Raw genomic sequence first — 12017 nt, 5'->3', positions numbered from 1 at the left:
TGGGACTGGGTGGGGCAGTGGATCAGATACTGTCCTTTCCCCCCTCTGGGACTAGGAGGGGCAGTGGGTCAGACACTGTTCTTTCTCCCCTCTGGGACTGGGTGGGGCAATGGGTCAGACACTGTCTTTTCTCCCTCTGGGACTGAGTGAGGCAGTGGGTCAGACACTGTCCTTTCCCCCTCTGGGACTGGGTGGGGCAGTGGGTCAGACACTGTCCTTTCCCCCCTCTGGGACTGGGTGGGGCAGTGGATCAGATACTGTCCTTTCCCCCCTCTGGGACTAGGAGGGGCAGTGGGTCAGACACTGTTCTTTCTCCCCTCTGGGACTGGGTGGGGCAATGGGTCAGACACTGTCTTTTCTCCCTCTGGGACTGAGTGAGGCAGTGGGTCAGACACTGTCCTTTCCCCCTCTGGGACTGGGTGGGGCAGTGGGTCAGACACTGTCCTTTCCCCCTCTGGGGCTGGGTGGCGCAAAGGGTCAGACACTGTCCTTTCCTCCTCTGGGACTGGAGGGTACAAGCGTCAGACACTGTCCTTTCCCCCTCTGGGTCTGGGTGGTGCACTGGGTCAGACACTGTCCTTTTCCCCCTCTGGGACTGGGTGGGGCAGTGGGTCAGACACTGTACTTTCCCCCTCTGGGACTGGGTGGGGCAGTGGGCCAGACACTGTCCTTTCCCCCTCTGGGACTGGGTGGTGCAAAGGGTCAGACGCTGTCGTTTCCCCCCTCTGGGATTTGGTGAGGCAATGGGTCGGACACTGTCCTTTCCCCCTCTGGGACTGGGCAGGGCAGTGGGTCAGACACTGTCCTTTCCCCCTCTGGGACTGGGTGGGGCATTGGGTCAGACACTGTCCTTTCCCTCTCTGGGACTGGGTGGTGCAGTGGGTCAGACACTGTCCTTTCCCCCTCTGGGACTGGGTGGGGCAGTGGGTCAGACACTGTCCTTTCCCTCTCTGAGACTGGGCGGGACAGTGGGTCGGACTCTGCCCTTTCCCCCTTTGAGACTGGGCGGGGCAGTGGGTCGGACTCTGTCCTTTCCCCCTATGAGACTGGGCGGGGCAGTGGGTTTGAAACTTGATGGTATGACGATCCTGTCTGTCAACTTCCTTATTTTTAAATAGTGACCCCTAGTTGTAGATTCTCCCACAAGAGTAAACATCCTTTCCGCATTCAGCACCATTCGGCACCTCCGACAGTTCAGCACTCCCCCAGTCCTGCACAGGAGGGTCAGTCTGGATTCTATGTTTGTGTCTCTGGAGTGGGACCTGAACCTACAACAATCTGCCCCCAGAGGGGGTGGGGTTCTACTCACTGAGCCATGGGTTAAACATGTGGTGTTGGCTTATTTAAGTCTGGTGTTGCAAAATGCTGAGATACACCAGACTGGGGAGACTGTCAGTTCTTGACCAATAAGGGACGGAAAATGGGGGACTGGGCAGGAAAGGAAGAGCTTCTGCCTCGGAGGTGAGAGCGAGACTCACCGAGCCAAGTATTGTTCCCTGTTCTTCATGCTGTTCCCTACCTCTGATCTGTCAGGTATCTGCGAGGATTCAGACAGCACAGCCAGCACTCCGGAGGACACGGGCTGTGGGCGACGGACTCACACCTCCACCTCCAGCTTCGGGAGCCAGCATTCCAAAGTCTCCGGTGGGTGAACCTCGGGAATCTTGGCCTGTCGGTTAAACGGAACTTCGAGCGGAGGGCACACCGATCAGGAAAGAGTGAATGGGCTGGGAGAGGACTGAGGGGGTGAGCTGACGGAGGCCTTTGAGGTTCTGAAAGGCTTCGATAGGCCCTGCCTAGGCCTTAAGCTCTGGAATTCCCTCTCTAAATCTCTCCGCCTCTCTATCCCTCTTTCTCCCCTTAAGCCGAGACTTAACGCCTACCTCTTTGACCAAGCATTTGGGCAGCTGTCCTAATATCGCCTTATGTGGCTGGGTGTCTAATTTTGCCTCATAATGCTCCTGTGAAGCACCTTAAAACGTTTTATTACGTTAGAGGCGCTATATAAATCTAAGTTGTTGTTGGTAGATATAGGAGAGATGTTCTAACTTGTAGAGAAGTCCAAACCAGGGGCCATAAATATAACATAGTCACTAATAAATCCGATGGGGAATTCAGGACAAACGTCTTTACCCAGAGAGTGGTGAGAATGTGGGACTCACTACCGCAGGGAGTGATTGAGGGGACTAATGTCAAAGTATTTAAGAGGAAGCTGGATAAACACATGAGGGAGAAAGGATTAGGTCGGGTTGATAGGTGAATTAAGGTGGGAGGAGGCTCTGGCGTAGCCCTGTTGAGCTGAATGGCTCGAACCTCTGCTGCGAAGTTCTGTGTGATTTTACGCAATTCCAATTAATTCCCTGCTTGTCCCTTGTCCCCAGGTTACAGCTCCGAGCATTCCCACTCCGCCAGCCTCTCGGAGCCAACCCGAAGGCGCAAACTGTCTTCCTGCAGCAGCGGCGTCTCCTCGGGGCCCAGCAGCGCGGCAGACTTTGAGGGTGGAGCCAAGGACCTGATATTTGAGAAGCCCCCTCTTCCCTTCAGACCCTCCGATCGATCCTTGAGGTAAGAAAGGAAGGAATCCGAGGGGGTGCAGCCAATGAAGTACTTTTTGAAAGGTATTACCTGTTGTAATGTAGGAAACGCGACAACCAATTTGTGCATGGAGAGATCCCACAAACAAAATGGCGACGGTGACCAGGTCATCTGTTTTAGTGATGTTGGTTGAGGGATAAGTTTTGGCCCAGAGAGAATCGCACTGCTGTTCTCCGAAATCTTTTACACCGACCCGAGAGAGCAGACGAGGCCTTGGTTTAACGTCTCATCTGAAAGATCAGCACCTTGGAGAGTGCAGCACTCCCTCAGTACTGCAGTGGGCACTGTCAGCCTGGAGTAAGTGTTCAAGTCTCCAGAGCTGGGTTGCGAACCCACAACCATCTGACTTGGAGGCAAGCATGCTATCCACTGGACCAAACCCAGATGGAGCCGTCCGTTCCTTACCTGCTCTGTCATATTCTAACTTAAGCCGATAGTTGTTGTAATTTAATATCTGTCGAATTCTGCATGACCCGTGCCCATCCTTATACCTTACAGGCGGAAACATCAGGTGCCCGAGAGTTACCCATCGTGGATCAATGACACCAGGGTTAATGCGGATGACATTGTGGAGAGAATCGTGCAGACCCAGGACTTCACAGACTGCAGAGACTCTGACGGTAGGGGAGGCCTGCAGCCGAGGCGCTGTGTGTATAGTCCCAGGGTCAGTAATTCCCGGAGCCCCCGTCTCACTTGCTGGAGGTCTGGAATTCCCAGAGACCCCTCCCGCCTCACTATGTGGAGGTCTGGAATTCCCAGAGACCCCTCCCGCCTCACTATCTGGAGGTCTGGAATTCCCGGAACCCCCTCCCTCACTATCTGGAGGTCTGGTGAGATGGGACATGTAGCCTCCTTGTCAGGAAGCAGCTGTTGGCCCCACCTCTGCCAGGCTGGGGTTTCTGAGCAATGTCTGCCCCCCACTGAACTGGGCAATGGGTTAAAAACACTGAAGGGGAGGAGTCTGGGCAGAACAGGGGCCCGCCCGGAATTCTGGCACCATCATCTGGATTGTGCCCCTGATTACATTCACAGCCCCCAACACCCTCCCCTCCCCTCCATCCTCCACCACCACTGCCCAAGGTTTACCAATCTGACACCCTGACTATTAAGTGGGTTACACAGGGGACTGCACTGGGGAGGGTGGGTCACAGGGCAGCAGATGTTTGTGTTGCCTATTGTAGCGGTGGGGGGGGGGGGGGGGGGTGGGTTCGTTCCGCTGTGGTGCTTTGGGGAGAGGGGCTGTGACGATGGGGAGTGGGTTGTTTTGGGGAGGGAGCTATGTTGGGGGACTCGTGTGGTTATTCTGCTGGTAGTGGATTAAATGGGGACTGCAGTGTGTAATCTGCGTCAGTATAAATCGTGACTGTTTTTGTGTTTGGTTGCAGAGAGTGGATTACAGCTGTTTGTGGGACGTGATGGATCGACATTAGTCGGAGGTGTTCAGCTCAGTAACAGGTAGGAGATTCCATCAGGAGGTTTCTGTTGTGTCCAGTCACTGGGCTTCAATGCATGGTCTCAAGTGACTGCATAAATAGACAATAACCTATCTAAATAACCTTGGGACAGACAGAATGGTCAGAGTTATCGACTATAGGGATGTCGTTTTCGGGCAGAAGGTTACCTTGCTTCCTCCAAATCTGCAGTTCTCCCTCTCTTCTCTCTATCTCTTCTTTTTTCCTCCATTGACCACATCATGTGAAAACATTGCGTCAGTTTTCACATGCACTCTGACAATACCCAGCTCTACCACCTCTCTCAATCCCTCCACTGTCCAGAAATTGTCATCCAGTACCGGATAAGCAGATATTTCGTCCAATGAAATACCGGGAAGACCGAAGCCATTGTCTTCGGTCACTGCCAAAAACTCCGTTCCCCTGGCTCCCGATTCCGTTCCTCTCCCCGGCCACTGTCTGAGCCTGAACCAGACTGCTCGCAACCTCCCTGCCCAGCTTGACCCCGAGTTGAGCTTCCGACCCAATATCCGCTCCATCACCAAGACCGCCTATATCCACGTGCGTAATATCTCTACCCTCCTCAGCTCATCTGCTGCTGAAACCCGCATCCATGCTTTGGCTCCCTTAAGACTTGATGATTCCAGTTCTCTCCTGGCCTTCAGTTGCCTAGACTCTGCAGTTTGGAATTCCATCCCTAATCCTGTCTACCTCTCTCTCCTCTTTTCAGACACTCCTTAAAACCTACCTCTTCAATGAAACCTTTTGGTCACTTGGTCTATACCTTTCGGAGGTTAGAAGAATGAGAGGTGATCTTATTGAAACATAGAAGATCCGGAGGGAACTTGATAGAATGGATACCGGGAAGATGTTTCCTCTTGTGGGAGCGGGGAGACTAGAACTAGGGGGCACAGTTTAAAAATAAAAGGTCTCTCTTATAAAACAAAGACAAGGAGTGAGATAGATTCTTGATAGACAAGGGAGTGAAGGGTTATGGGGAGCAGACAGGAAAGTGGAGTTGAGGCCACATTCAAATGGTAAAGCAGGCTTGAAAGGCTGAATGGCCTATTCCTGCTCCTGTTTGTCCCTAATATCTCATCGAGTGGCTCAGTGCCAATATTATTTTGTTTGATGATTGCTCCTCTGCTGTGCCTTGAGGCGTTTTACTATGATGAAAGGCGCTATGTAAATGCAGCTGTTTATGGGGTGTCTGATGCTGATTTCATCATCGCTCTTGCTTTGTCCTTGCAGGCGATCTGTGAGTGACTACATGCCGGTGGTGATCGGGAGTCACTGAGGCGACGGGTCACTTTGGCATCGGGCTGTGCCCTCGGCGCCGGGATCCGTGAGAGGCGTCAGTCGGCGTGTGGTGGGCAAGGTGGGGATGGTGATTGGATGGACGACCGGCCTGGGAGGAGTTCAGGACGACCGCCGTGGGATGAAGAGGAAAAGAGTGACTCGGTGCAAGGGGTGGGGGTGGGGGGTGGGGGAAAGAGAACAGTTGGGAAGATCCAGAACACTAACAAATGATCTGTTCCAGAGAGCAGGGCACGTTAACCCTTTCAGGACTGCAGAGGTGCCGCTGCAGGCGAATTCAAAGGGGAATAAATGCTGCTCGTGGTGGGTGATCTAATGCAGTTGTGTGGAGTGGGGCGGTGGGGGGGGGGGGGGGGAAAAGAGGGAGGAAAAAATTAATGAGGGGTCTCCCACTCCCCCACCACCCACCCACCGCCACCTCACCTGACCCCAGTCCCTCCCGTGACTCCTGCTTGAAAGCATGCATGCGCAGATGGTATGTGGGTTGGCAGTGGGTGGGTGGGTGAGGGAAGCTCCACCCCAGACTTACAGCCCCTCCCTCCTGATTGCAGTCCAGTGACTCCTGCTGGGCTGATGTTGGATGGTCGCAATCGAGGGATCACAGTTTGATCCCTCCCCGCAGCAAACCTGGCCTGGCACGGGTTTCCCAAGTGAGTCACGGTGGGTTCCTGGGCTGGTCGGTTTGGGTCGCTGCAGTTGGCACAAATGCCCATGAAGAACGAGAGGCTTCTTGATGGTGGGGTTGACTTGGGGGCCGGGAGGCGATGGCTGATCGGAATCATGGAATGAAACAGCACAGGAGGAGGCCATTCTGCCCACCATGCCCGTGCCAGCTCTTTGGTAGAACTATCCAATTAATCTCACTGCCTTCCCTGGATCTTTCCCCATAGCCCAGGAATTTTTTTTTCCCTTCAAGTATTTATGCAATTTTTCCCTACAAATCAGTGAACAGGAGGCAAATCAAAGGTTCATCCACTCAAAAGGGGAATTTAATTTAGATCGGCTTTACGATCCGTTCTTAAAATTAGCTGCAATTGGAGCTCCATCAATATGGAACACGCAAGGCTCTCAACTGTTTTTGATTATCTTCCTGATTTAAGAAATTTTGTTTTATTGATTCATGGGATGTGGGCGTCGCTGGCCAGGCCAGCGTTTTTTACCCATCCCTATTTGTCCTCGAGAAGGTGGTGGTGAGCTGCCTTCTTGAACTGCTGCAGGCCATGTGGGGTAGGTACACCCACAGTGCTGTTCGGAAGGGAGTTCCAGGAATTTCACCCAGCAACAGTGAAGGAACGGCGATATAGTTCCAAGTCAGGATGGTGTGTGGCTTGGAGGGGAACTTGCAGGTGGTGGTGTTCCCATGAATCTTCTGTCTTTATCCTTCTTGATGGTAGAGGTCGCGGGTTTGGAAGGTGCTGCCTAAGGAGCCTTGGTGCGTTGCTGCAGTACATCTTGCAGATGGTACACACTGCTGCCACTGGGCGTCGCTGGTGGAGGGAGTGAATGTTTGTAGATGGGGTGCCAATCATGAGGGCTGCTTTGTCCTGGATGGTGTTGACCTCCTTGAGTGTTGTTGGAGCTGCACCCATCCAGGCAAGTGGAGAGTATTCCATCACACTCCTGACTTGTGCCTTGTAGATGGTGGACAGGCTTTGGGGGAATCAGGAGGTGAGTTACTCGCCGCAGGATTCCCAGGCTCTGACCTGCTCTTGTAGCCACAGCAGTTATGTGGCTGGTCCAGTTCAATTTCTGGTCAATGGTAGCCCCTAGGATGTTAATGGTCCTGCTTTCTGGGCCTGATGTTAGAATGACCTGTTTGTTGAGTCAAACTGGCTGGATCCTTCACTGTGGCTGTCCAACAGAAAATGAGGGTGTTTCTGATGCCAGGCCTGAGGCCTCTTTGAGTTGGGCGCCAACATCCTGCCCGCACTCACTGTCTGGGTACTGTCCACTTTGGCCAGGTGTGTTGGCGATGGGCACCAGACAAGGCGGCTGCACCTTCGGGAGAGGAAGGAGGGAGAAAATCAGTGGGAGAATGACTTAAATTGACACTTGTACTGTACACGGGCAGGTCCAGATGTATATTTAACACGACGTGATGTCGCAGGATCCAGATCGTAATATATTTTGATACTGAACTCAAGTGCGTGGCTTGTCAATTCATTTTGAGACTGTTGTTTGTTTATTCGATTGGGGTGAGTTGAGGTCAGGGGCTTGGGGAAGGTAATGCACTGGTCCACCACAACGCCAAGGAAACATCTCAGAATGCACGGAAAACCCATGAAAACTCTCCCCATCACCCCGCCCTCGCCCATAAAGGGCTCAGTGAGTAAAAGCTCGTGATTGACTAAGACGTAGAGATCCAGAGTAAAAGAATGCAAGAGCTTATTATTTAGATTTTATTTAGATTGGTGAAGGACAGAACTGGAGCCAATATTTACACGCTTTTATAAGTGTTTCTTTACAGAGATACACATTACGAACACCACAGTTTCAGTCCATTCCTATTTATACCTCTTTTTGGCAAAAAAAAAACAAATTAAGGGGACTAGGTATTCCTATTGAAAGGGCAGCAGTGCTATATGGGAACAAAAACAAAACAATGAAGAAAACTTAACTAAATCAAAATAAAATGTCATTGCTGGTGGTGATGTTGCACTCCGGTCCCTTGAGGCAGAAGGCCTCAAGCGTACCAGCAGACACCATGTGCTCCCTCTCCATGGACACCCAGGCATGGATGTAGCTGTGCAAGACAGGCAGACAGTATGACTTCCTCTGGACCTATTAATGGCCACCTTGGTCAGGCCCAGGAGCAGTCCCACGAGGAGGTCCTTTGACTTGTTCGCTCCCCCTCGGCACCAGCTGGCCGAGGATCAGGAGCGTGGGACTGACGTGCAACCAGTGTTTGAGGAACCGCCCCTTCAGATACTCGAGTAGGGGCTGCAACCTCGTACATTCCACATAAACATGGAACACTGACTCCTCCAGGCCGCAGAAATGACAGGCAGCCCGGGAACCCGCGAATCGACTTAATATCCGATTACACGAGACTGCCAATTCTCTGATGGGTGTAGGGAGGAACTCCCACAGAGAGTACCTCCTCTGGACAGTGACTGCGAGTTAACCCAGTATTTTAAGGGAATTAACTGGGGAAACCTGTAGGGTTTTGCTTTCTTCCCACCTTTGTATTCCTGACACTGTTGACTTGGACAATTACTATTCAGTTGTTTGGATTGAAACATTCAGCGCCTATTCAAGCCAGCCCTTGTGAAGAAAGCATTAAAACTCCCACCGAAAATCATGTTGAAATACTCCCTGTCGATCTTTGGTGAATCTTAAAAGGGTGTGGTTAACCCATAACACTGGTAGGGAGTTTTTCACTCAGGGTTTTACGGACACACAATAGAATTATACAAAACTCATCAAGGGACATAATTCCAACACTTCACCGGTAACAGCACTGTTTGTGAGCCAACACCACACTGACTGCAGCAGTATAAGGCCACAACTCAATCACCACCTTCTCAAGGGCAATTGAGGATGGGCAATAAAGAGTGGCTTTGCCGGGGACAGTCCCATTCCAAGAATCAATTTTAAAAAAAAGAAACATTCACTGCACGATCTAAAACTGAGCCAAGCAGAGCAGATGGTCCTGGGTTCCGGACCCGGTCCGTGCAGAATTAAAAGACCTGCATTTATACAGCGCCTTTCACGACCGCCGGACGCCCCAAAGTGCTTTACGGCCAATTAAGTTCATTTGAAGTGTTGCAACGTGGGAAACGCGGCAGCTAATTTGCGCACAGCAAGCTCCCACAAACAGCAATGTGATAGTGAGCAGATAATGCTTTTGCGATGTTGTTTGGCAGATAGATGTTGGACAGGACACCAGAGAGAAATTCCCGCTCTCCAGCCAAGTGGTGCCAAGGGTTCTTTTACGTTCCCCTGAGAGAGGAAGGGAGGGCCTCAATTGAACGTCTCATCCAAAAGACAGCATCTCCGACGGGGCACCACTGGAGCATCAGCCTTGCTTGTTTGTACTCAGGTCCTGGAGTGGGACTTGAATCCACAAGCACCTGGCACAGAGGAAACGTGTGCTACCAACTGAGTCACATTGGCTGATTTTCGATCACAGATCTAAATCCAAGATCGATTTTTGCTGGCCACGGATATTAAGAAATATAGTGCCAAGGCGGGTGGATGGTGTTAGAATGGAGATCAACCAGAATCTCATTGAATGGTAGACCAGGCTCGAGGGGCTGAATGGCCTACTCGAGCTCCTGTGTGAAGGTGGAATAAATCAGTCCATGGATTCCACTCTGTGACCATCACCCGGTGAACCCCATTGGGAAGTGCAGGCAGGAGGACATCGGATGTGGACCAGGATTGGACTGGATGCGAGCATGCCGGGAATATCCGAAGTAGGCTGCCTCAGTTTGAAGAGGTAAGTTAATTTACGGAAGAACAGGTCAGAAAGCAGATGGGTAACACAATGCTCTAACAGTCCCGCTCATACATCAATCTTAGCATTCATACTTGCCAATATTCCAGTACATTCCAGCGTGCTCACGATCAAATCTGCTGTTGCAGTGATTCCCAGAACTTCCACCTCATTCCTGACATTTCCAGTAGGAGCCACTTGCAGCCATGCAGGCTAACTTTCAGGAAGCCTCGTTGAGTCCAGAGGGAAGGCTAATTCTAACAATATTAGGCAGGAACTGAGGAATTTAGATTGGGGGGCGGCTGTTTGAGGGTAAATCAACATCTGACATGTGGGAGTCTTTCAAACGTCAGATGATTAGTATCCAGGACCAGCATGTTCCTGTGAGGAAGAAGGATAAGTTTGGCAAGTTTCGGGAACCTTGGATAACGCGGGATATTGTGAGCCTAGTCAAAAAGAAAAAGGAAGCATTCGTAAGGGCTGGAAGGCTAGGAACAGACAAATCCCTTGAGGAATATAAAGACAGCAGGAAGGAACTTAAGCAAGGAGTCAGGAGGGCTAAAAGGGGTCATGAAAAGTCACTGGCAAACAGGATTAAGGATAATCCCAAGGCTTTTTATACGTATATAAAGAGCAAGAGGGTAAACAGGGAAAGGGTTGGCCCACTCAAGGACAGAGAAGGGAATCTATGCATGGAGCCAGAGGAAATGGGCGAGGTACTAAATGAATACTTTGCATCAGTATTCACCAAGGAGAAGGACTTGGTGGATGATGAGCCGAGGGAAGGGAGTGTAGATAGTCTCAGTCATCCCATTATCAAAAAGGAGGAGGTGTTGGGTGTCTTGCAAAGCATTAAGGTAGATAAGTCCCCAGGGCCTGATGGGATCTACCCCAGAATACTGAGGGAGGCAAGGGAAGAAATTGCTGGGGCATTGACAGAAATCTTTGCATCCTCATTGGCTACAGGTGAGGTCCCATAGGATTGGAGAATAGACAATGCTGTTCCTTTGTTTAAGAAGGGTGGTAAGGATAATCCAGGAAATTATAGGCCGGTGAGGCTTACATCAGTGGTAGGGAAATTATTAGAGAGGATTCTTCGGGACGGGATTTACTCCCATTTGGAAACAAAGGGACTTATTAGCGAGAGGCAGCATGGTTTTGTGAAGGGGAGGTCGTGTCTCACTAATTTGATTGAGTTTTTTGAGGAAGTGACAAAGATGGTTGATGAAGGAAGGGCAGTGGATGTTATCTATATGGACTTCAATAAAGCCTTTGACAAGGTCCCTCATGGCAGACTGATACAAAAGGTGAAGTCACATGGGATCAGAGGGGAGCTGGCAAGATGGATACAGAACTGGCTTGGTCATAGAAGACAGAGGGTAGCAGTGGATGGGTGTTTTTCTGAATGGAGGGATGTGACTAGTGGTGTTCCGCAGGGATCAGTGTTGGGTCCTTTGCTGTTTGTAGTATATATAAATGATTTGGAGGAAAATGTAGCTGGCCTGATTAGTAAGTTTGCGGACGACACAAAGGTTGGTGGAGTTGCGGACAGTGATGAGGATTGTCAACGGATACAGCAGGATATAGATCGGTTGGAGACTTGGGCGGAGAAATGGCAGATGGAGTTTAATTATGACAAATGTGAGGTAATGCATTTTGGAAGGTCTAATGCAGGTGGGAAGTATACAGTAAATGGCAGAACCCTTAGGAGTATTGACAGACAGAGAGATCTGGGCGTACAGGTCCACAGGTCACTGAAAGTGGCAATGCAGGTGGATAAGGTAGTCAAGAAGGCATACGGCATGCTTGCCTTCATCGGTCGGGGCATAGAGTATAAAAATAGGCAAGTCATGCTGCAGCTGTACAGAACTTTAGTTAGGCCACACTTAGAATATTGCGTGCAATTCTGGTCGCCACACTACCAGAAGGACGTGGAGGCTTTGGAGAGGGTACAGAAGAGGTTTACCAGGATGTTGCCTGGTCTGGAGGGCATTAGCTATGAGGAGAGGTTGGATAAACTCGGATTGTTTTCACCAGAACGACGGAGGTGGAGGGGCGACATGATAGAGGTTTACAAAGTTATAAGCGGCATGGACAGAGTGGATAGTCAGAAGCTTTTTCCCAGGGTGGAAGAGTCAGTTACGAGGGGACATAGGTTTAAGGTGAGAGGGGCAAAGTTTAGAGGGGATGTGTGAGGCAAGTTCTTTACACAGAGG

The 12017-nt window shown here is 50.8% G+C and overlaps 1 protein-coding gene across 1 annotated transcript in view; it reads left to right on the top strand.

Moving 5' to 3' along the window:
- LOC137346141 (early estrogen-induced gene 1 protein-like) overlaps positions 1-5515 on the top strand; it is a 45622-nt gene extending 40107 nt beyond the window's left edge. The window contains exons 7-11 of the mRNA XM_068009466.1: positions 1534-1644; positions 2382-2565; positions 3094-3215; positions 3981-4050; positions 5298-5515. Of these exons, the coding sequence (XP_067865567.1) occupies positions 1534-1644; positions 2382-2565; positions 3094-3215; positions 3981-4050; positions 5298-5343 (533 nt within the window). The 3' untranslated portion in view covers positions 5344-5515. The remainder of the gene's footprint in view (positions 1-1533; positions 1645-2381; positions 2566-3093; positions 3216-3980; positions 4051-5297) is intronic.
- Positions 5516-12017: the final 6502 nt, after the last annotated feature.

The sequence above is a fragment of the Heterodontus francisci genome, chromosome 29 (assembly GCF_036365525.1).
Source record: "Heterodontus francisci isolate sHetFra1 chromosome 29, sHetFra1.hap1, whole genome shotgun sequence".
Lineage (NCBI taxonomy): Eukaryota > Metazoa > Chordata > Chondrichthyes > Heterodontiformes > Heterodontidae > Heterodontus > Heterodontus francisci.
This window is presented reverse-complemented; position numbering and strand designations above follow the sequence as displayed.